Source organism: Phascolarctos cinereus, unplaced genomic scaffold (assembly GCF_003287225.1).
Source record: "Phascolarctos cinereus isolate Bilbo 61053 unplaced genomic scaffold, phaCin_HiC Scaffold_5;HRSCAF=322, whole genome shotgun sequence".
NCBI classification, from domain to species: Eukaryota; Metazoa; Chordata; class Mammalia; order Diprotodontia; family Phascolarctidae; genus Phascolarctos; species Phascolarctos cinereus.
Window position 1 is genome coordinate 121,958,025 of NW_027555958.1, and position 26,312 is coordinate 121,984,336.

At 38.5% G+C, this 26,312-nt stretch overlaps 1 protein-coding gene across 1 annotated transcript in view; it reads left to right on the forward strand.

The window, feature by feature from the left end:
* The first annotated feature begins 1,422 nt into the window (after window positions 1–1,422).
* Window positions 1,423–26,312, forward strand: part of SLC2A12 (solute carrier family 2 member 12) — a 67,235-nt gene continuing 42,345 nt past the window's right edge. Inside the window, 1 exon segment of the mRNA XM_020987102.1 lies at window positions 1,423–1,691. Within this exon segment, the coding sequence (XP_020842761.1) occupies window positions 1,568–1,691 (124 nt within the window). The 5' untranslated portion in view covers window positions 1,423–1,567.

Sequence of the window (26,312 nt, forward strand, 5' to 3'; positions counted from 1 at the left end):
AAATGAGACCGCGAAGTGCTTTGTAAACAATTAATTGCTTTATACATGTCAACCATTTCTTGTTCTGTAAGAAGAAAAATAGATCATGGAATCATAGCTGTAGAACTGGAAGAGATCTTAGAGGTCACAGTCCAACCTCCTCATTTTATAAACAAGGAGAATGAGGCTCAGGGTGATCAAATGACTTGTCAATGATCACACAGACATTAAGTGCAGAGTCAAGGTTCAAACCTGGGTCCTCTCCTAAATACAGTATTTTTGTTCCACAGCACCATGCTGCCTCCAGAGAGTACTTTCATGGAACATATTTCATAACAATTTATCTCAGAAGAATTTGGAGCTACTCAGGAGATTCAAATATCTAGAAACAAATCTCACGAAAATGATTACAGATTTTTCTATACCCTTATTTTCTGCTTTTTTCATCATCATACCACACATGTCAAGGCTAATTGGGTTCACGGCACTGAACTGTGTGTTTTCATTTTGACTTAAAGTGAATTTACTTTTTCCTTCATTCTCCATTCCACCCCATCTTCCACCCACTACCCCAGGGGCATTACCAATAGTTCTCTAAAATGTCATTTTTGACCTTTCCATCTTGATTTCCCTCTAAATAAGCTGGATGTAACTGGATACAAATGGATTGTTATTACTTGGATTTAATCTGACATCAAGATATTATCAGGATTTTTTTTTAATCCTCTAGAATCCTTGTGCTTTCTGAGTTCCAATACTCTTACTACTGGGTTTTAACTTGCTTGATGAGAAGCTAGGGAAAAGAGAGAGAGAGATGTGGAAAGAAATTAATCAACCAACAAGCAATTATTAAACATCTACAATGTACCAGGCACTGTACTAAATGAAGAGCGTGCAAATACAGTAAAGGAGTTATTATTCTGGAACATGGCTTCTCTGTCACCACGAGGAAAAAAAAACTAGGCATGGATTCGGGACTGGGATGTAGGTTTTTGTGTTCTATTTAAGGTGCTCAGTGTCTCAGGACTAACAGTCCTGGTGAAAATCCGACACTCCTTTCCTCCCTGGTCTGTCTTAGCATAACTAGTTCCTTCTTCTGCAAGATCTGATACCATCTGCCTTGCTTTAGGCATGGCATTTAAATCCTCCCTGTGTCTGCTCTCTGTCTCTTCCAAAGGTGCAGGGATACAAGAGGCATTCAGAGCCAAGGTCCAAGGAATGTGTCCGAGCTCCTCCGTGCAGAAGTGTATTAACCCCTACCTCCAAGTCTTTGCTTAAGGGCCAGAGCAACACTTCCGAAGGATGGCCCACCCCTGGCCGGTGATAGGCTGCTGAGAATAGCAACAGCCTGTGTCACTGGAAAGGGCAAAGCTTTCTGAAATAGAAACAAAAGTTGTTCACGAATCACTCCGGCTTGGCCTGAAGTTCCCCAGCCCCCCTCCCCCTAAGTTGTCCCCCACCCCCATTCTTCTGCTGTCACAGCCTCCTATGCCACGCTGCCATGGGGAAAGTAATTGCTCCAGTTTCTGTCGGCAGGGCAGGTTCTGGTCTCGCACACCCCGAGGAAAGACTGTAACTTGGAGATGACATGATAATGGTACCTGTTCAAAACGCTGAGGAGCCTAGCCGGCTGTGCCAGAAAATGAGAGCAGCCGAGAGTGACGGCAACGACAGCCCGGGCGGCGCTCGGCGGCAGCTTCCCGCTCCAAGAGGTAAAAAGGCACCCCCACCCCCTTCCCAGTCCCCCAAGCCGGGCCATGGACCCCGGGGTCTAGCGTAGCAAGCTCGGGGAACGCTGCTGCCCTAGGATGGCGCACCAGGATGGGACAGGGAGAGGTGTTCGGGAGCTGGGCGATTGGCGCTAAGACTCCTCCGAGGTACTGACCTTGTTTAAAGACAAAAGGTGAGCGGCGAGCAAAATCCCGGGGCTGCCCTTGGCCCTTTAGAGACTTGTCCCAGAAGCAATCAATCCCTTGGGTTGCGGGTTCTCTCATTCCTTAGAGTCGTGCAGTGGCATGCATACATTCTTCTCATGGTGGAAAAGTTTACCAGAAAAGTCAGAAAGACCTGTTCGCATTCATCTATCCATCCATTCCCATCCACCCCAGCGATCCATCCATTCCCCGGGCGGGGGTGGGGAGGGGGAACATTTCTCAGGGATTTCCATTTACTCTGTGGCACAATCACACTCTCCTAGAAAAGCGGATTGTTGGACGACAGTGTACTAGAGAGCGATGAGGCTTGGTTAAGTTTAATGGAAAATATACAGCGAAGTCATGTAGGAACATTCTTCCTCCACACACCCCCTTTTTCAAATTTCACACTTGCGCCTATTAGCAATGACTTTAAGCCTCCTTTTAAAGTCTGGACTGTCTTCTTGGAAGGAAACTTTTCCATTACTTTTGCTCATAAAGTTTCAGCTAATTCATTTCAGTTGTCTCCGTGAAAGAAAATTAACTTTCTTTGGCTCTAAAGTTACTTTGTTTTTAGTTTACATGCAGAAATTTCCAATGCCACACAGCAGGTTTCTGGCTCCCTCTCTTCGATCACTGCGTGCTCAAGAAATGAAAACTAATTTTGATATTAACCAAAGTCTAACATAATTGGATAAATCTGCTACTGAAAATAAAAATCATATTTCACATTCCAAAGACAAATCTGTGGGGGTCTTTTGTAACTAAGGGTGTGTATGTGTCAGAATATAATACACTCATTTGAGGATGTCATAATTTAAGTGTTCTGTAGCTAAACCTACATAATAATGAGTTCTTATAATGGGATTCTAGCATATTCCTGGATTTTTTAAAAAAAACGTTATTTAGGGTTTTAAAACAATCTTCAATGACTGAATGTTTCTTTGCTGAATGCTGTCTTCTACTAATAGATCATTCAGATTTGATTGTAATCCAGTTTGATCATTAGGACATCAACATTTCATTTCTCTTTATAAAATTCCAGAATATTTACATAGCTTCACATAAGAAAAATAACAGGTGATAGAGTAAGACATTTTAAAATATTATGCAGTAATTCATTATTATACTGCCTACTGTGTGCAGTATACTATTAGGTACTGGGAGAGATAGATTTATGAGACATGGTGTCTGCCCCATGGAAGTTCTTGATATACCAAGAGAGATAAGATATGGATATAATTAATTATAATATGAAATAGCATATGATTGATCTTATGAAAAAGTGAATGATATAGTAACTCTTGATTATCATAAGAATAATAATCGCTTAAGAGAATGTAAGGTCCTTGAGAGTCCCTTGCATATAGTAGGCACTTAAGCTTGTTAAACTGAATAATAAGTAGCACTTTAAGATGCACAAATAATGTTCTAAATAAACTTTATGAATTAGGTAATGCAAATACACTAGAGAAATTGAGACTCAGAGGTTAAGAGAATTATATGGGTATAACATCACCGATTATGTGCGTGGACAAAGGGTTTAGTTTACACTGTTGTGGAAAAATCAAATTGGTGATTAATGGAAAAAAATACATTTGGCCTTGGAATTCTTTTTTGTACTTATATTTGGTTTTTGAGTGTCTTATCTGTGAATTCAAAACTCTACTAGAGTAATGAAGTTCTACTGTTAAGACTAGGCTCAATGAATGGGAAAGCTCCCCAGATTTCCTATTCTCTACCTCTCCTTGCTTATTCTCTGATACTCACTTTAAATGGGAGTAAACAGTGTCACCTCTCATCAAGTTCCACCCCAAAGTAGAGCTGCCATTTCACTTTAAGTATATGCCCTTACTGTCTGGCTCACATCTTTCCTAAGGGTACCAATTTGGGATAAGAGTAAGTAGAAATAGTAGTAAATCAATAAAAGGGAGAAGGTGATAGTGTCACAAGAAAAAAGATTTGCCAGGAATGTGAATAAATTAACTGAATAATTGAAAACTGGTTACATAATTTTGGTGGTTTTGATAAAATGGTATATTTTTGATAGGCTCTAAAGCTGTACAACTTCATAAGCCTCTCAAAGAAATGCAAAATATAATTTATAAATGATGACATTTATATGGCTGATAGTATATTTACATTATCTATGCACTTTACTTATATCAAAATGTACCCCAAAATGTATTGAAATTGAATCCTTTGAGTATTAAAAATGGTAAGTGACTAGAGTGCTATGGATATTCCATTTATATTTTAAATACATTAATAATTTTTTTCTTATTAGGATTTTTAAATTTTCAGTCATTTCTAAAAGAAAAAAAACACCCTTCCATTCCCTTATAGACTGACTCCTCCTAGTAAACAAAGGAAAGCAGCAAAAACACCTGATACAATGACTACATCTAACAATGTAAACAATATTCCGCCCTCTAGTCCTTTGCCCATCTTCCGGGAGGAGGGACCTATGCTTAAATGAAACTATTATTATGTAGAAAAAGAGTAAAACTATTCCTTTCAAAAATCTTAACAACTGAATATCGCCTTGTTTTGCCTGCAAATGGGTTGGACTATAGCTGAATAGATGAACTAAATTATTAATAGGAACTTTTCTACACTGCCCAAGGCATGTGTGCGTAGCAAAGGCAATGATATATATGTTGCATGGTATGGTTACAGACATGTATGCTCTATATTAAAGAAAGATATTCTGTAAGACGGACAATTCATTCAATCTTTTTGGTCTTTAAAATTAAGAATGATAGTTCTACTTAATGAGAGGAGTCAGGAGGCTTGGATTCTTGGCTCAGCTGTAACATTAACTAGTTGTGTGACTTTGGACAAGTTAACCCAACCTCTCTCAATTTCCTCAGCTATAAAAAGGAAGGAATTAGATGAGATCTCTAAGGTCCCATCGAGCCCTAATATTATTTCAGATAATGTTTGCCTACCACTTTGAGCTTCCACTTGAAGGATCGACTCCTTTCTACTTCTCTATAGCATCTGTGACTTCTTGCATCAAAGTAATTTAGAACATTAATGATTATGAAGTGCCTAATGGAGGAAGGTTTCTCTATGTCTCTAGAGACAAAAACTGAGGCATGAAAAACGGTGAATTACACCATGAGGGCAGAGAGGTCATAGAATCATAGACTTAAGTCTGGAAGGGACCTCGTGGATACTTAGTCCAACCCTTTTGGTTTACAGATAAGGAATCTGAGATCTTGAGAAGGTAAGTGACTTGCCCAAGGTTATTCATACCCATGGTAAGAGTCAGGAATAGAATCCCAATCCTATGCCCTTTCTACTGCATATACCACACCCCCTCTGCTTGAGTATATTCTCACCTTGTGGCTCTCCCAAGCTTCTGTTATCACATCATACGGACTATTGACTCAAAAGATGCTCCTTCATGACCTTGAGGATACAATGGAAAGAACACTGACTCCAGAGTAAGAGAACTTGATTCAGATCCTGTCTTTTGATGCTTACTACCTGTGTGACCTTGGGCAAGTGATTTGGTTTATTCATGTGTAAAATGAAGGAATTGAGCTAGGTTGCCATGAAGGATCCTCCAGTTCCATGATCATGTGATCCTCGATGCTTCTCTGTCTCTGTCTCTCTTTCTGTCTCTGTCTCTCTCTGTCTCTGTCTCTTTGTGTCTGTCTCTCCACCTCTCTCTGTCTTTTTCTGTCCTCCCTCCTTTTCTTCTTCCTTCCTTTCTTCCTTCCTTTCTCTCCCTCCCTCTTGTTCCACTCTTTTTTCTTTCTTTCTTTCTTTTTCCTTCCTTCTTCCCTCTCTTTTTTCCTCCCTCTCTTTTCCCCTCCCTCTCTTTTTCCCTCCCTCTCTTTCTTTCTTTCTTTCTTTCTTTCTTTCTTTCTTTCTTTCTTTCTTTCTTTCTTTCTTTCTTTCTTTCTTTCTTTCTTCCTTTCTTTCTTTCTTTCTTCCTTCCTTCCTTCCTTCCTTTCTTTCTTTCTTCCTTTCTTTCATCCCAAGAGCTAGAATTCATTCTGGTATAATGGTTAGGTCATTGGACTTAAAATCAAGAGGATCTGGGTTTGTGCCTCCCCCCCACCCTCCCATTACCTTGTGACTCTAGATAAGTCACTTTATTTCCTTGGGACTTAATTTCCTCATGTATACAATTAGGAATTGAACTAGAGGGCCTCTGAGGTCTCATTAAGCTCTAGAACTATGATATGATCTTTTTCTCCCGCTGGTTTTCCTTTCTGCTTCCTTCTTTTAGAGAAGTAAGAAATATCACATACAGTATTCTATTCATTACACATGTAACTCCATCTTGCTTCAAGCTTGGGGCAGTTTCCTACAGGACACTCTTGTGATGTTGAGTGCTGTATTCACAGAGGAAGATGGTCCTTCGGATGGGTGAGAAACTTCTAAAGTAGAAAGACTCCAAATGGGCGAGAGGCAGGGCAGGATACCAAGCTTCCGTTGGTGAATGGGATACAGCACTTAGTGTTACAGGACTGTTCTTCTGTGAATTGTCTCAGTCTGGGGGTGAGTGAGGTTTCATATGTATACAAGGTTATAGCTTCATAATTTCTGGCACCTCAGTCAAGCCAACAGACTGATAGAAATTAGCCAGCCAAGACTCACAGATTTCAGGTGGAGCTTTGTATATAGAGACTACAATACAGGAAGGCTTCGCCACAGTTCTGTGCTTCAGGAAGGGATATCATCAGCTGGACGTGTCGGATTGCAGTGTATGTAATAGTGCCATATATGTGTATGAAGGATAAATCAGGTCATTTAAAATTTTTTTTAATTATAGGAGGCTTATGTAGTTCATTACCTGAACATATTTAAGCACTTAAAATTAGTTGTTATGTATACAACTTGAATAACAGCTTCACCAGTAGCATTTTTCCAATAAAAGTTATTTTAACACATGGCTAATAAAGTTCTATGACCTCTGTTAGACCACATTCTGATGTATCCGATGTACAGTTGCCATAGGTGGCTGAGGGTTGGGCCTCAATCCTGAGGGAGATCATTCCCCAAACTGAGGAAGGGCTTATTCTATAAAATTTTATGAGTTGAATGAAGTCAGGGCTGTTTCCTAATAGAAGGCTTTTTTAAAGAGGAGGATTATTGAATAAAATGTAATCATGAGGGTCTTTTGAATTAAATCAGGATTTTAATAGTGCTGAAGTTAGAAACTGAAATAAATCTTCTTTCCCACAGAGACTCCCCACCCCACCCCTCCATACATGTTAAGGATACATTTCTTGCTCACTTCTTTTCTCTAAAAATGTATTAAATCTAAGTTAAAGACTCATGAGTTAAAATCTTGTGAGATGCTTCCTGATTTAGCACCAGTTGAGAAAGATAATATTCACAATACATGTTCAAAAGTGTGCTGTTGTTTTCCTGGAAGATCTGGGTTTATTCATGACATAAAAGTTTTTCTCTCTTGATGCATCATATAGTATATTGGTGCCCAATCTTCCCTTAAGGCTAATATTGGGCACCATCTCTTTGGGCAAAGCCTTTTCTCCATCCTAGCTCTTTGGACTATTTCTCGGGAAATTTCTTTGTCTTTACTTATGTGCATGCATGTTGTATTCCTCACCCCAAGTAGAATGCAAACTCCTTGAGGACAGAGATTTGATTTCTATCTCTATCTCTAGTGCTGAACACAGTGTTGTGTTGTATTGTGGTGAAGTGGGGGAAATGCTGCATTTGAGGTCAGATGACCTTTTAAATTCTGGCCTTGACCCTTACTACCTTGTGACACTGGGCAAGTCACTTGAACTGCTCTGGGCCACAGTTTCCTCATCTGAAGAATGCCAGAATTGGACCAAATGATTTTTAAGTTTATAAATCATATGATACCTAGTAAGTGCTTAATTAACATCAGTTAAATAAGATCAGAATCTCTGACTTAGAAGAGACCTTAGAGATCATTTTTGTAAGTGACTGAATTTCGGTACTATTCTAGTCCTACAGTAGTTGGGTCATTTTTCATAAGGCTGAATAATGGTTTACATAAAGTTGACTTTAGGGCCTTTTAAAAGTAGCAATTTTTAATTATAAATGATTTTAATTAAGAAAAATGGAAAATATAACCATTCCTTTGATTTCTATTAATATAAAATTTATTTTTGAGATAAAAATTTAAATTTTTTAAAATAATGAAATTGTCTTTCCCTAAAGTATTGAATGCTTCTTCAGGAATCCTCCTCACTCAGGCCAGTTCAGCAACATATCTGTGGACTACCAAACTGTATTTCAACATTTTTAGGCCTTGGTCTTTTCAGATTTATAACTCTAAAAAGAGGGTGAGAAGGATGGATAATGACACTTGAGAAGCCTCCCTTAAGTGAAACCCCTGATTCAGACATGGAAGGTTTTTTTGTTGTTTTTGAGAGAAGCATAAAGTTACAAATAACATCTACTTTGGGGTAAATTTCTAATCTGAGTGGGATGTTTCATTTTATTCAGAAAACTGTAGGAAACCCCAAGGCAGGTCACAGAAAGATTGTTTCATGGCACAAACAAGTTTATTTTATCTAGGGGCTGCTAAGTTTGAAAACAAAAGGCATTCAAGCATTAACTGGGGAAACACCAATGTGTTGGGTAATGCAGGGGTGGCATCTTTGCTTTTATTTCTCTGGCATCAGTAAGCTAGATCGTCCTTTATAGACTTTAACTCTGATGCCGTATCATTTCTTGGAGGTGAACCTGGGTGTTAGGAGATTATATTTCTACCAAGCTAGAAAGTCTGGGTATAGGCTTAGAAGGAGAAGTTTAGTTAAATATTAAGACTCATCATCAGAAGATTGGCCACTGAGAGGTTTTTATTATTTGTTCTTAGCCACAGCAGTTTCTGAAGACCATCCACTAGGGCCTAGAACTGTTGTGATACCACACTGATGAAATTATGAACCTGTGGAGTAAGATGGATTACCTCAGGTGCCACTCGCTTGCTTTGACCTTGTGATTTCATATTCTTAGGTCTCTATAAAATGAGGGGATTAGAATATATAATCCCTAAAGATCCTTCCAGCATTGATATGGTTCAGATTTTTACTTCTCCCACTGAGCTTTTGTCAATCCAGACAACACTGATTTTTTTCTCCTTTCTGACCACCTATAATACTGGTTATATGTACTGCGCATTAAGGCACATGACTGTATAGTCAATCCATGCAGTATTAGATGCCACTGCTTTGTAAGTCTTTCATGTGTTGTGTAAGTTTTGTTTGTTAATAAGATTTCTACTCAACAAGTGGAAGAAGTGTTGGATTTGGAATAAGAGGACTTGAATCCCAGCTCTACCATTTATGACCTAGGTGACCTTGGGTAAGACACTTAACATCTTGGTCCTTAGTTCCTCATCTATGAAATGATAGGAATGAACTAGATGGTTTCTAAGGTCCCTTCTATCTCTAAATCTATGATCTTGTGACCCTGAGTACCTACTATGTACAAGGTGCTTGCTAGATGCTAGAGCTATGAAGAAAAAAACATCAAATGGTTCCTGCCCTCAAGGAGTATACATTCCAATAGGTGATTAAACTATATACATAGACAGATGAATAGAAAATAATTCGAAGAGAATGAGAGCATTAAAAACTTCGGATAAAAAAAAAGCATCTTGTAGAATGTGAGTACCTAAATTGAACTTTGACAGAAGCTATGGATTCTAAGAAGTCAAGAAGGGAATATCTTCCAGACATAAGGAAGAATCTATGCAAAGATACAGAGTCAGGAAGTAGATGATGAGTTTAGGGACAGTAAGGAGATTATGAGCTACTTAGGGACTGGCCATATATATAATTGTAGCTACACACACACCCTGGCCCTCAATCCCTAGCACTGAGCATACTGCTGAGCTAAAAGCCCTTAGTAATCATGTGTGAAATTGAATTGAATTGAATAAAAGATATTTTTTAAACATTTTGATAAGGTTGTATGGGTCTGAGACATGAAATTGTCTAGGATTGCAAAGAAAACCAATGGGCAAAAGTTTTATAAACTAAGATGAAATATGATACTACAGTTAGATGGATTTGGAACTGGTTGAACAACTAGACCCAAAGAGTAGTTGTTGATTGATTTCAACTTGGAAAGAAATCTCTAATGAAGTGCCCCAGAAACATGTTACTGACTCTGTTACTGTGCTGTTCAATGTGGATGAAGGCATTTATGGTATGCTTATTAGATTTTCAGATGATTTGAAGTTGAGAGCATATTGGGTGACAAAGTGCAGATCCTAAATTATCTCACCAGGCTAAGATGATGGACCAACTCAACACAAATACATAAAATTCTGTGATATTTTTAGTGTATGAAATTCCTGTTGTAAGAACTCCCTTTAGCATGGTATATCACAGATTGCTATTTATCTGTGATTTAGTAGGTGAGTTCTAGAGATTGGCTTGAGGCTCATAAGGAATAAATAATTTGTACAAGGTTACACAGCTTGTAAATATCAGAGGTAGGATTTGGACTCAGACTTTCCTGACTCCAAATTCAGCACTTTATCCACTATGCAACATTATCTTTATGAAGTCTCGAAAGGTCAGATTCATCTCTTATGCAAATCAATGCCATTTCTTATCCGGCCCTTGACTCTCTCCAGAGCACCAGTCTTCTACCACTATCTTACCAGCTAAATGCTTTTCCTCCCTTCTCTTCTCCTCTCCTCTCTTTTTCTCTTCCTTCTTTCTTAAGCATTTTGTTTTTGTAATTATTTAAAATTTTGTATTTATAACTTTTATTTTATTACTTTAATTTCCCAATATATCCCTTCCTCCCTTTCTCAAAGACTCAACCCTTATAACAAAGAATTAAAAAAAGAAAAGAAAAAAATTTAGCACCAACACAAAGACTGAGTCTGATAAATGCAGTATTCTATACCCACAATCCCTCTTTTTGCAAAGAATGAAGGCAAGTACACTCTCATGTCTCTTCTTTGAGTACAACCTTAGTCATTATAATTACACAGCATCCAGTTTATCTTCAAGTGGATGCCACATAGGTATCTCAACTTCAGTATGTCTAACAAGAACTCATTTACAGCTTCCCCCTTCCCAAAAGCATTCTTCTTTTAAACTTCCCTTTTTTCTGTTACAGCTCCACTATCCTAGTTACCCAAGTTTGCAGCTCTCCATCATTTCCTGTATCCAATCAATTGCTTAGTCTTGCCAATTCTATCTCTACAACATCTTTCATATCTATGCCCCTTCCATTGGCATGACCACTAGTCTAATGTAACTTTGAATTGGTCTCTCTGCCTGTGGTCTTTCCTCTCTCTAATCCATCTGCCACACAGTTGCCAGGTTAATATTCTTTAAAAAAAATAAATTAAAATTTTTTATTCTGAACATAAACACTTCCCAAACCCAAGACTTTACATATATAAATAAGAGAGAAAACAAGAGAGATTTGTTTATGAAACTGACAATTTCCATTTCATACATCTTACTTTTTCTTTAAGAAATATGTAATACATTCAACCAATTACTTTAAAACTGTCCTGCTTGACTCTGCTTCCTCCTGAGCTTTCATAGAGGGAAAAAACTCTTATAACAAATAAGCATAGTCAAGCAAAGCAAATGCATACAGTGGTTATGTCCATATCTGTTTACCTTGAATCTATTACTTCTCTATTAGAAGGTAGGAAACACACTTCATTAGTAGGTGCTCTGGAGTTATGATTTGTCAAGAACTTTGATGAAAGTTCTTATGTCTTTCAGGGTTGCTTTTTTTTTTTTAAACAGTGTTGATGTTATTGTACAAATTGCTCTTCTGGTTCTGTTTATTTTGCTCTGCATTAATTCATACTTGCCAAAATTCTTGAAATAATCTCCTTCATCATTTCATATGGCATAATACTGTTCCATTACATGCATATACTATTGTTTCTTTAGCCATTCCCCAATCTATGGGCACCCTTTTAGAGGGCAGTTCTTTGTTTGCCCTTTTTTTTTTTAATTCCCCTTCAGGATCAGGAAGTTTGTTTTGTTTGCAACTATTCCTTCCCTGGTATTATCCTCTCTTTATACCCATTTCTCCTTCCTATTAATGCCTCTTTCCCTGTTGAGTCTGGTGCAATTCTACACCAAATTCTGTGTGTGTGTGTGTGTGTGTGTGTGTGTGTGTGTGTGTACATGCGCACGCACATGATGTGATATCCTTGTGTGTACATATGTTCAACCCTTCTTCTTAGATAACAGTGAGGCTTATCAGATGCCTGACCCTCGTAAACCTTCCCTTGAGAATGGAGGGTTTGTATTCCCCGCTTCTCACATACTCCAATTATGAGAAAAAGCAAGTTTTACCTCTTTCTTCCTCCTTTCTACACTAATGAATTCTTTTTACTCTCCTCTCAGAAATAAATACCAATGACACACAAATATATTCCCAAGGTTTTTGGTTCCTGCCAAGACAGCTCACATATTTGGAGTGTACTCCACCTCCATCTCTAACAATTTTTTACTTCCTTTATGGTTCAGCTTAGGTGCCACCCCCTACAAGAAGCCTCTCCTCATCCTCACAGTTTTTAACGCTTTCTCTGTGTTCAAATTACCTTGCATTGACTTATCTATGTGTAAAGAGAGAAGGACGCCTACTCCTTGTGATGAGGTATGTGTAATCATGGACCCATGTGTAATAATCATACAGCTGTGGCATCAATGGTCTCTCTTACCAGTACTCTGTCAGTCTCATATGGGGATCAAGGGACCTCATTTCCCACTCAGCTCCTTAGTTCTGATAAGGAATAACTTCTACCTCTTAAATGGAAGGGCAAAACCTATTCACTGTCTCCCACCTTAGCTCTTGTCAAAGGAAATAAATTATCTTTTCCTTCTTAGGGCCAAAAGAAACTCTCCCTTATCCCCAACTCTCCCCGCTGCCATTATTAACCCGACAAGTCAAGCTGCCACTTTTTCTACCAGAGAATAAATCAACAAACAACTAAAGGACAGTAAACATTTGAGGGATAGTTTATTTGGATCACTGGCTGCCTGGGAGCTGCAGCTCATAGGTAACACAATAGATTTCTCTGCCTTTACTATTTTCCTCTCTGGAAGAGGAAGACTGAAAATGAATGCATGGCACAATTAGCTGAGGACAATTCTTTCACAGAGAATAGAGAAAGAGGAAAGAAAGATGGCATTGGCTTGTTGTGTGTGTGTCAACAATCTACTCATGTAGCTCCCAGAGAGAATTTATTTGGCTCATCCTCTAAACTGTAATCAAAATCTTCCCTTCCCAGAGTTCACATTTCCAACTTAATGATATCACTGCTTCTGTGACCTTCAGGTAAAAGACTATTGGTTATTCTAGGTATTCCCAGTATAATCCTGCTAGCATGATTACTGTCGAGTCTTGCGTGTGTGTGTGTGTGTGTGTGTGTGTGTGTGTGTGTGTGTTGTATCCTCTCAGTAGAATGTAAGCTACTTTAGGACAGGAACTTTTCAATTTTTGTTTTTGTATTCCCAGTACCTAGTATAGTGCTTAAAAGGTTTCTTAAATTAATTTAAATAGTATATAGTTGAGGCCATGAAAATAGTGAACTTTCAAAAGCTACAAATAACATTAATTAATGATAGAAAAAAGTAAAATTGTACTTTGGCCACAGTTCAACTTTAAATTTTTGCCTGGGGACACCATGATTTATTTTAAAAAGTAGAATTAGCTATAAAGAGTCTAGATTTTAAGTTTTAGTTACTTGAAAATAGAACTGATATAAACTTGTGGGAAAAGATTTGCCACATTCAAAAAGTACCGGCCACTTGTAGTAAAATTGTATTATTTTATGTCCCCTGTTTCTAAATGTTTCCTTTCATGTTCTTCTACTAATGATGAAAAAAAATTATCTTTTAATATACTGAGCTATTTTGACATCTCTTTTAGCCAAAACATAGAGCAGAAGCTAGGGCATGGGCCATGTCAGCCAGTGGTCACTGAACAAAGGATGCAAATGGGATGTTCAAGAGGGAGGAGATGACACTATTTGGAAGTATCCTAGAAACCTTATCAAAGTGAAGGTTTCAAATCCAACAAACTATTCTGTCACTCCCTATACTCTGCCACCCTTTTCCAGGAAAAAAAAAACCTCTCTAAAAATCATAAATACAAAAAAAAAGTTTCTATTTAAGATGAAAGTCTTAATGGAAAAAAGCAACACAATCATACAAAGAATAATTCCTCTTCAAGTCCTTATAGATTAAATAAGACACAGAGATGGTGAATATAAGTACTCAGGAGAAATAATGGGAAATAAAGGTTGCCTCCCCATCGTACCTGGTGGGCATGAGTAGGTTACAATATATTACCAGTGAAGGTTTGAGAGAAGCTGAATAAACAATGCCTTTAGGAAAATGTATAATTAGAAGAAAAAGTGAGCTTGTGCCCTATTGAGGGTGAAGGATAACTGATAGATGGCCTGAGTGTTCACTTGTTATTCATGCTTTGTGGAGAGACCACCCAGAGGGCAGAGCTAGAAACAATGGGTAGGGGTTGGAAAGACACTAATTTGACTTGATATAATGGAGAAAATTTCCTACCTACTAGTACTGCCAAAAAAAGAGAATGGACAGTGTTAGGAGGCAGTGAATTCACCCTCTTTGGAGACCTTAAAGGAAAACCGGGACAATCATTTGTCAGATATGTTGTAGCAGAAATTTCTTGTTCAGCTATAGGTTGGATTAGATGGTTTTTAAGATCTTTTCTTACCCTGTGATTCCATGATCTAGAAGAAGGCTTCCAACATGTTAGGACCCCTGTGGAGGATTTGCAGAAGGGCATCATCAAGGGTCACAAAAAAAGGTCAGGAAAATTGTACTGTTTGCACCAATGAAGAAAGAACCCATATTAGTGATCACAGATACAAGGAAATATCACATTATAGATTGTTGCAAGATGAAATATTCTTGGAAGGAGGAGAGGATGAGTCGGGGGTAGGAGGAGGGAGAGGCACCATAACTAGGGATTAAATTTTAAGGTAAAAATTGCTGAAATGTGGGTAAACTATCCTTGGGATTCCTAGAAAAATACTCATCTACATTCTAAGTGACCTTGGACAAGGCACTTAACCATTTAACCATTTTGAGACTCAATTTCCTCATCTGTAAAATAGGGGATTAGTCTAGATCTGGGGTGGGGACCTGTGGCCTCAAGGCCACATGTGGCTCTCTAGATCTTCAAGTATGACCTTTTGACTGAGTGCAAACTTCACAGAACAAATCCCTTAGTAAAAGCATTTGTTCTCTAAAACTTGGACTCAGTCAAAAGACTGCACCCAAGGACCTAGAAGGTCACATGTAGCCTCAAGGCCATAGGTTCTCCACCCCTGGTCTAGATAATCTTAAAGGTCCTTTCTAGTTGTAAAAATATATGATCCTCAGATCCTGAGTTATCTGACCTTAGGAAGCCACTTGACTTGAGCTGGACTAAAAAGCTACCCCCAACCCCCAACTGCAGTATTGTTTATTGAAGCCAAGCTTCATACTAAAGTCATTGAAGTTACTCTTCCAAACCAGTGTAAATACTATAAGGGGCTGAAAGGTGAAGGAAGCATTAGTGTGAAGTGTAGTGAAAATTTAATGTGACTTTAAAAGAATTTAAGCCTCTTGGGACATAGAACCCAACTTGAAAGTCATCCAGCTTAAACTGTACCTGAGCAGAAATCTCCTCTACAACATAGCTGACAAGTAGTCATACAGTCCTTGTTTGAAGACCTCCAATGAGGTGGAATCTACCATCTCCCAACACTGTTCATTCTACTTTCAGACAGATCTACTTTTGGGGACCATTATCCTTATTTTGTTTGAAGATTCCAATGAGGTGAAAACTACCATCTTCCAAAATTGCTTATTCGTCTTTTGGACATATCTAGTTATTGGGATCCTTATCCTCATATCAAGCTTTGTCTATCTGCAACTGTTAGTTTCTGTTAGTTGGACTGAACAAAACACAACTATTCCTTTTTCATCAAGAGAGCTTTTCAGATATTGGAAGACATAATCATGTCTTCATTAAGGCTTCTTTTTTCTATATTTGTTGGTAAAACAAGGGATAGAGGAGGGAGAATGAAAGGAATGGGGGAAAAGAGGAGAAGAAAGAGCTGACCAACCACTCTCAGCCTTGGAGGAGGTTCCAAAAATAGCTATTGACTATGATGTCACATTTTCAGTCTGCCTGGATCAGTGATGGGAAGAGATATGGCCTCAATTCAATTCAATTCAATTTAACAAATATTTATTACATTTTGAGAGGCAGCATAGTTAGAGTGGAGGAGAGCTGACCTTGGAGTCAGTAAGATATGGGTTCAAGTCCAGCTTGTGCTATAGGGCCCAGTGGCTAAAAAACCTGGGGCAAGTCACTTAATCTTTCCAGACCCCAGGCCATTCTCCAAGACTGTAATATAGTCTCAGAATACTTCTAATCAGCACTGGCAGAGAGAGTTCACTTATAAAATCATTATGTTAGGGGCTGAGGATAAGAAGGCAAAATGCAACAGTCCTTACCCTCAAGAGTCTTACATTCCAGGGCAGGAGTCAGAGTCAGGGTTGGAAATAAATTTGAACATGAACATCCCCAACCCAGAATTCTCCTTTTGGAAATTGTTGGGTGGTGCTCACCATTTAGATCTGGCTATTCATCTACAAGGGGGGAGTATGTATGCAGATATGGAAAAGCCTATGACTACAGCCCTTGATACCAATGGAATTCTGTCAACTCCTGTGCTTATTTGTGTTGGCTTAGTAAGGCTATAGCTCCCTTTGTGTAGGTTTTAACATCTTCAGCTGTGGTCCATTGCCTGCATAAACTAAGTTTTTGTTTCTCTTCTGTCCCCTTGGATTCATCTGCCTCTACATGGGACATCATTTCCCTTCATAATGCCAGAATGGGTCTTTAGGGAGGGTAGGGAGGTGGAGGGCTCACACATTTTATGCCTTTTTTGCATGAATAAGCACACTAAGTTAGTTTGTCATTAACCTCTATAATTGAGCAACAGTGTGAAACCTTGTCTATGCTCCCTGAAATCCCCAAACTTTACTAGTACCTTGGAGCTGTATGAAAGCTGAGGGGTTGTTGACAGGCCTTCTGTGGCCAAGAGTCACAGGTGTTAATCTCTGGGCTGGAGCTTATTAAAGCATAGTCCCATTTATACAGAATTCCATTTGTACATTAGATGCCCAATAATCCCTAAAGTGTCAAATGGGTTAGCTGGCTACTAACAATGCTAGTTGTAATGTGATATAATACTTAATAAGTGTGACATATACATAGATGCATATGAATGTATATGTCTGTATATGAGTGTAATTATAAATATCTAAGTGTAAATACATGCATGTACAGGTATATGTATGGATATATCTTTGCACGTATGTATATGTATATACATATATGCATATATATGTACACACATACATACATACATATCCATGCTTAATTGTAGCCTTCTGGGGTGGGGAGAGGAAGGGGGAAAGACAGCTCTCAACACAATGTGTAGCATTTATTAGATAGGCTTTCTTGAAATGGAAATGCATTACTGTATATTTTGTCCTCTGCACATAGCAATGCTTTTTTTTCTTTTCTATTTTATATTAGTTTAGTTTTAATATACAAATTTGCTTCTTTTTTCTTCTTATTTTGTGTTTAAGTTTAAAATAAAAAATTACCCACAAAAAGTATGACAAAATCCTAAAATGTGCAAGCCTATATGTAAATGTTTTGTTATATATGTATACAGTTCCAACCTAGGGTGTGCTATTTAAATGAATCTACTGATTAAACTGAAGGGAAGAATGGACTAAGAATTATTTGAATGGACCCAGCCTTTCCCCCATGTTTAGTAATGTTGTCATCAGTTTAGTCTCTTGCTTTTTGTAGCAATGGATATGTGGGCTTATCTTTTAAATTTGTAAGTATTCAGATTTTTATAAGGTCTGGCCAAAAATTGTCTCTGTGTGTGTGTGTGTGTGTGTGCATTTGAGGATGATTGAAGGAGATAATTATAGAATTCTAGAACTGGAAAGGACACGAGTCCTTTGTGGACTAATTGAACTTTAGTCCAATTTGCTCATTTCTCAGGAAAGAGAATCAAGGCCTAGAGACTTATCTAGGGCCACAAGTTATTTAGTGGCCTGTACTGAATCAAGAACATTGGACTCTTGGCTTCAAGCCCACAACTCTTTCTTCTCTCCCTAACTTCTTATAGAATTTGCATATACTTTTTAGTAAGTTTTTGGAATCAGTCAACAAGTCTTTATCAAAATCCTAATAGGGTACATAGTCCCAGGCTGTGCTGGATCAAGAACATTGGACTCTTGGCTTTAAGCCCAATACTCTTTCTCCTCTCCCCTACTCCTTATAGAATTTGCATATACTTTTAGTACTTTTTTGGAATCAGTCATCAAGTTTTTATCAAAAGCCTAACAGGGTGCATAGTTCCATGGGCCCTTGGGCCAGGGGGAAAGGAAGCAAGTGTCCAGTAATTAAAATATTGTGAGAAACGGAATGTTTCATGTTCTATGCCAATAATATTAATTTCATCTGACTGGCTATGAGGAATGGACAACACGGCTATTATTGTGGTAACTAATGCAGTCGTTGCAAAGGACTGTTTACACTCTGTCTCCTATGCCCTTTTTCTGTGTGTCTGAGGACTCCCTCATATAATGCCTCTTCCTTGTTATAACCTTCTCACAAACCTCCCCAGACCTCTTTAGGGAAAGTTCTTTTGTTTGTTACTCCAGCTTCTGTGACTGCCTTCAAACTAAAATCCTACCTTCTGCTAGAAGCTTTTCTTAAACCCCCTAAATTATCTCTAATTTGTCATGTATATATCTTATTTATACATTGTTGTTTGCATGTTGCCTTCCGCCATTAGACTGTGAGCTCCTTGAGGGCAGGGACTAATTTTGCCTTACTTTGTAGCCCTAGTGTTTAGCACAGTCCCTGGCACCTTGTAGAGACTTAATAAATACTTGTCATTATTGTAATGAGCTCCCCTATTGATCAGTCAAGAGGACGAAAAGGGAGAAGTTAGGGATCGTTTTTAATTGGACAGTGAACTATTTTTTTTTTTTTGCCAAGGAGGTGGCAAAGTACATTGGCAAAATGCCTGAAAAAATTAGTGATAATTTGGGATAATTGAAGTGAAATACAACCCTGGACTCTATCTTCTGGCCTGGAATATTCTCCCTCCTCATCTATGCATCTCAGAATCCCTGGATTACTTTAAAACTCAGCTCATTGCTACCTTCTTCAGGAGGCCTTTCCTGCATCCTATGCTGCTAATGCCTCTTCCTCTGAGATTACCTTATATCTGCCTTGTGCACTGACCTGTATACAACTCTATGTGTAAATGTCTTTTCCATTAGAACATAAGATCCTTCAGGGCAGAGACTCTTTTTCCTTTTTTTTAGTATCCTCAGCCCTTAGCACAGTTACCTGGCACATAGTAAGGACTTAATAAATGCTTATTGATTTGACCAGCTGTATATGTATATAGAGGTATAGATATCTATATGTAGATATAGATATCTATGTAGATATAGAGACATATAGATAGTATCTTTATATCTCTGTGTAGATATAGAGATGTATAGATGCCTATCTGTAGCTTTCTATCTAAATATCAATATATAGATGTAAAGTATTATTATCCAATAGCAGGCAGGATTTAGATTGAAACTAAGGAATGTTCAACCAGTTAAAGAACTTTTCCTCATCTTCTGTTGTAAGCTTCTAAATTATTCATGGCTGGAAGGAGGCTTAACCCAAACTTCCATATAGCCAGTTGGAATGGTGACTGGGCATGCTTCACCCCAGGAGGATGGGAAAAGGCACTGTCATACTTGGGAAGCTGGGTGGTGCAGTGGAGAGACAGTGCCGGGCCTGGAGTCAGGAAGGCTCATCTTCCTGAATTTAAATCTGGCCTCAGATGCTAAGTGGCTGTATTACCCTGGACAAGTCATTTAACCCTCTTTGCCTCAGTTTCTTCATCTGCAAAAGGAGCTGGAGAAAGAAATGGCAAACCACTCCAGTATCTTTCCCAAGAAAACCCCAAATGGGGTCACAAGGAGTCAGATATGACTGAAATGACTAAACACTGTTATACTTATTAAACAGGTGGTGCCCAGGTATGGTGTAATGTGAAAAGTCCCAGATTAGAAGTCTGAAGATCTAGAGTAGACTGAATCCTACTGCTTACCAATCTGGAATCTAGAATAAGTTACATAACTTCTCTGGACTGTACTTCCTTCATTTGTAAAATTAGGGATAATACTTTTACTGATGGCCTTATGATGTGATTGTAGGGACCAAATGAGGTAATGTGTCTAAAAGAGCTTTGCATATGGCCACCCTACCCCTCCTGGTCCAAGGGCCGCAATGTTAATGTGCATTTCTTCTAGCTATAGAATGATCAAATTTGCTCTTTACAGTAATCAGAATAATTGGAAGAGACCTCCAAGGTGATCTGTTGGGTTTTTTTCCATCTTTTTTTTGGAAACACTAAAACACTAAATCTAAATTTTTCTAGACAGATGAGTATCAATCTCAATGAATGCCAAAAAGGAAATTCTCAAGTAGTTATTTCAATTGTCGTGGTTACTAGTGAATGTCAAGTGTACAGTACCCGATCCCTTGAAAAGATCCATGACATTTCATTTATGTTGGGCCACCCTTCCACTGATACTGACTGAATCCATCCCTGCTTCAGCAGAGGTCTTCAAGTGTTCACGGGATCACAGATTGAGAAATGAAAGGGATCTTTGAAATTGTGGAATCTAGCCTATTCATTGTATAAATGAAGAGACTGAGGGATATAGAGAGATTAAGTGACTTTTCCAGGGTCACACAGCTAGTACAGGATTTGAATTCAGATCTTGTTTACTCTAAGTTCAACTGTTTATCCATTATACCATGCTATTTTTTTTGGCTGTGGCTAAAAGTGCTTATCACCATCATAGGGCTACAGTAGAGGGAGAAAGAATATTGGAGTCAAAAGAGCTGAGTTACAGTCCTGCCTATAGTCCTGGCTCTGCTACTATTCAGTTGGGTGACTTTGTGTCTCTGAGGCTAGGTTTTTCTCAGCAACAGAATGGGGCAACTGTTGCCTGTCCTGGCTATCTCAAATGGTAACTGTGAGAACTGAATGACATCATCCACGTAACACATACTTCGCACCTTCAGGGCAGTAAATAAATGCAAGCTTGTTATTACTCAGTAGCAGCAGGATTTAGATGAAACTAAAAAAAAAAACATTGTTCTAGACTTCTTTAGAATCTCTTTCCTTGGAAGTTGTTATATCTGGAGAAATTAAGTGGAACTACTGGAAAAAAGGGGGAAAACCCCAAATGACCTTGGAGATCTCTACCAATTGTTTTGATCTCAAGCCAATTTTAAAAATCATTCTGCAGAAATAAAAAGTCAACCTGAACATTTAATCACTGGCAGTGTTAAGCAGAGGATAACATTTCTGCCCGCAGCAGGCCTGAATTATTACGTCTGTAGGTTTTGTCTCGCCTCTTACAAGGTAAACAAAGCATAGAGATATAAAATTCCTGGCTCACTGTGTCCTGGGTTTGGGTCACTTCACCTACATTTGAATTCTGACTCTCTTATTTACTTCCTGTGTGACTTTGGGCAAATCACTTGACCCCTTTACCTGTGAAATGAAGGGAATAGAGGGAGGTGGATCAAAGGTCCTTAACCCACCATCCATGACCTTTTAAAAATGTTTGATCACTGCTTCAATATAATTGATTTCCTTTGTAACCCTATACATTTTATTTTATGCATTTAAAAGCAGTATCCTAGAAGAGATCCATAGGCTTCACCAGACCGTCAAAAGAATCCATTTCACAAAAGAAGGACCCCTGGACTAGCTGATTTCCAAGTTTCCTTCCAGTTTTAGGTCTTATAATCCAGTTCTTTTCTCTTTCTATAATTTTATTTGATGTGTTTTGTTGTCGTTATTTGTTTGTTTCAGTTGTGTTTCTTTGTGACCCCATTTGGTGTTTTCTTGGCAAAGATACTGGACTGGTTTGCCATTTCCTTTGCTAACTCATTTTTGCAGATGAGGAAACTGAGGCAAAAAGGGTTAAATGACTTGTGCGGGGTCACACAACTAGTAAATATCTGAGACCAGATTTGAACTGAGGAAGATGAATCTTCTTGACTCTAGACTCAGCACTCTTTCCACTGCACTGCCTTGTCATTGATATATGCAAACCTAGTTCCCTATGACAGAAGCTCAGGGTATGAGAATCACAGTGTTCAAAGTGGAAGTAGTAGAGGCGATCTTAAGGGAGATTTTTTTCTTTAGCTGGCTGTACACATTCACATTATACCTAAAAATCAATAGCATGGTATGATAGAAAGAGCACTACCTTTGGAAGGAAGGAAAAAAGCATTTGCTAAGCACCTACTATGTGTCATGCACTGTTCTAAGTGCTTTATGGATGTCTCATTTGATCCTCATAACAACCCTGGGAAGTAGGTGCTATCACTATCTCCATTTTACAGATAAGGAAACTGAGGCATAGAGAGGCCAAATGATTTGCCCAGGATCACACAGCTAGTGGGCTCATGATGAAAAACGCTATCTACTTCCAGAGAGAGAATTTATGGACCCTGAGTACAGACCAAAACATATTTTTTCTCTATTTATTTTTCTTGCTTCTTTTTTATCCCTACAACATGACTAATGTGGAAATATGTTTTGCATGGCTTCATGTGAACCATAAGTATCATATTTCTTGCCTTCTCAGTGGGTGGAGGAGGGGTAGAGGGAGGGAGAGAATGTGGGACTAAAAATAAAAATGAAAAAATGAACTCAGGTCTTCTTGACTGCAGGCCCGGTGCTCTATCCATTGGGCCACCTTGTTGCCTCTGGAGTCAGGAGACCTCAGTTCAAAGTTTTGTCTCTGATGCTTGTGGTCTGTGTGACCATGGACAAGTCATTTAACTTCTCTAGTTCTTTGTTTTCTCATCTGTAAAATAAGGGAGTTTGATTTAATCTCTGAGGTTCTTTATAGCTCTATATCTACATTATATGGTCACCTGTTGAATCCTGCCAGAGATGACCAAAATGAATTGAGGGTTTCCAGGCACCTTGAAAAAACCCATGGAGAAGTCTAAACAAATATACAAATCAATAAATACATAAATGAATGAATAACAAACAAGTAAATTAATAAGCAAACAAATAAATAAATAAGTGGGCAAGACTTCCTGACATCATTCAAATCATGGCACGCATTGTAGGCAGCTGCATACTCTACCGACATATGAGGCAATAAAAATGCAGCCAAAGAAATTGCTGGATTCTGTAGTCCAGTTGTTTTACACCATGTCAGCTTCTGGATAGGTGGGATGGAGGATCAGGGTGGAATGAGGTCACAGAATGGCTGGCTACAGGGGTTTTCAAGATTTCTGAAGTTATATAACCTTTATACTAAAACAAAAATGTGGAACCTTGATCGGTCAATGCGACTTGAAAGAGATTGATGGGGCTAAAGGTAGTAAGATGCGACTTGAAAAGACTGATGGGGCTAAAGGTAGTAAGATAAAGTTTATATCTATAGCCAGTGACTCATTAAAAGAGAATGGGGCAAGAACAAGTCTGACATGTCATTCAATTTTTGTTTGTTTATTTTTTATTATGAATTTAATAGTCTTTTATCCCTGGAAGACATCAGAAAGAGTGCTGAAATGTCATTATCCATAAGGTGTGTCATTGTTTTCAGTTCTGATATCACATTTTAAGAGAGACATTGATAAGCTGGAAAAGAGTTCAGAGAGGGTATCTATAAGAAATGGTTAAAGGAATTAAAAAAAATTATCTTGGAAAAGGAAAGGATTTGTGAGCAGGGAAATAAGAGCAGATGGTATTTCTACAGAAGTTCTAGGTCTACAGAACACTTTATAATCCACAATGTGGGTCATTATGACTCACAAAACTCCCACAATTATTTTAGGCTATTAATGCCTAAAATCATATTAAAACTTTTAAGATACCCTATATACATTATCTCATTTGATCCTCACAACACTGTGCAATGTGAAAAAACTGAGACTCAGAAAAATCAAATTATTTTCCCATGGTTATATCTTCACAGTAAGTATAAGATGCAGTATTTGACAATCTCATACTTTCCCTCTATACCTATACCACTACCACCCAAATTGATGAATGAAAAGCTAAATGGTGCAGTAGACAGAGTAGCTGGACCTGCAGAGAGGAAGACCTGAATTCAAATTCTGTTTCAAGTACTTGCCACCTGTGTGACCCAAGGTAATTCACTTAATCTCTGTTTGCCTCAATTTCTCCACCTCTAAAATGGGAATTATAATAGTACCTACCTCCCAGGGTAGTTGTGAGGATAAAATAAGGTAATATTTATTAAAGTAGACATTAAAGTACTTTACAAATGGTAGTTATCATTGTTATCTAGAAGAGGAATTAGACTTCATATCTATAACTCCAAAACGAAGAATTAGAACTAATAAATAGAGTTTAGGAGACAGCTTTCTGTCAATTTTTTTTCTCTTTTTTTTGTTGTTGATTAGTCACATCTGATTCTTTGTGACACCATTTGGGGTTTTCTTTGGCAGAGATACTGCCAAAGTGGTTTTCCATTTCTATCTCTAGCTCATTTTACAGATGAGGAAGCCGAGGCAAACAGGGTTCAGTGACTTGCCCAGGGTCATACTTATTTCTATACTTGTCATGTTCACCTTTTGGATGACAAGTTCCTTGGAAGCATGACACGTCATTTTTTATTCTTAAATCCCTAAGGCTTGGCCCAGTGCCTAGCACATGATAATACTCAAATGGATATTTGATCTTAGTAATTCCAGAGCTACCTCCAGCAATGCAAATTGTAGCCCATCATGCCTGTTCATCCCATGTGACTCTTATACTCTCCTACAAGCTTGCTATTAAAGGGGTCCACTCAATCCAAAGGAAGACTTCTTTATTTTTTTCCTAACACCGATGGTACCAGTGAAACACTCTGGCAGTCCACTTATCCCTCATTCTTGCCAAATAAACAGTCCATCTTCTCTTCCTACAATTAAGTTTCTTGTTGACTTCTGTTACTCCTATTTTTGTGGAGTACAAAAATTGTTATATGCACCTGCTTCCCCTATCATGTGCCTTTCCAATGCCATCTGTGTGATTCTTATTTTCCGTACTTCAGAGGCATTGTCTCATTGACTTATAACACATAATAAAAGAATTGTGAGGAATCTTCAGAAAAAACAACAATAATGTGTTCCTCAGCCACCCAATCAAACAGAACAAAATTGATGTGATTAGAAAGGGGTTGAAGAGGGTCTTCTTGTGGGGAGAGGATAGCTAGGAGAGGCATGATCTGGAATCTGACCTTTTCCCAGCTCTGGAACTAGTGGTGGCAGCAAAACCTTCTTCTACCACTACTAGCACCGTCAAGGTATAACTGAAGAGGTCTTGGACTTTGGGGGTGCTGCTGGGGGACACCCTAAGGTCACGGTACTGGGCCCTGCTGAATGAATTTAACTCAAATATTCTTCAGCCTGAGGAAAAGTTTACTAGTGATAAATCGCATAGGCCAGGTGACACCTGTAAAGATGAGTGGGTATGAGAAAGTCTCAGCCTTTTGAGCCTGAGATTCTCAGCGTCTGAATGGGAGCCAGGGTGGAATTTTTATACACTGAAGTAACTTTGGGTGGCCAGAGAAGGGGGGGCTGGGAAAAGGGTCTAGGTGAGAATTCCAATTGGAAGGTCTGAGAGATTGAATAGACAATGGGAATAGCTAATGGAGGGAACAGGAAGGCAGAAGTTTGAAAGGCATCAGCACAAGATCAACGGGTGGGGCTAGGACTTTCAAAGGGAGATAAGGGGAGTTGATAAGGAACCATTTGAGACCAGAGCAAGGCCTTTCTGGGAATCAGACAAAATGGAGCCAGATTCTTCTAGGGCAAAGGTGCATCTGAATAAGATTAAAAGGTAAGCTAAGGCTTTCAAAGGGAGATGAGTGTCTGGGGCCTGTAGACAAATGGGAGTCAGATTCCCTTTGGGTTCAAGGGGCAAAGATCTTGGCTTGGGCCCCATCCCCATCATAACTTTCTTCTTTTCAAAAGAAAACAACAATCCTGTCCATTTTATTTTGTTATGGCTGCAGGTGTTTATTGGTGCCTAATTAAAGATTCTATTCTCAATGCAGCAGTGTGGTGCAGTGAAAAGGCATTGTCTCTAGACAGTGACTGTTGTTGTTTTTAATTTGTTTCAGTCATTTCTGACTCTTTGTGACCCCATTAGCAAAGATACTGGAGTGGTGTGCCACTTCCTTCTCAATTCACAGATGAGGAATTAAGGCAAACAGAGTTAAGTGACTTGCTCAGGGTCACACAGCTAATTAGTGTCTGAGGCCAGATTTGAAC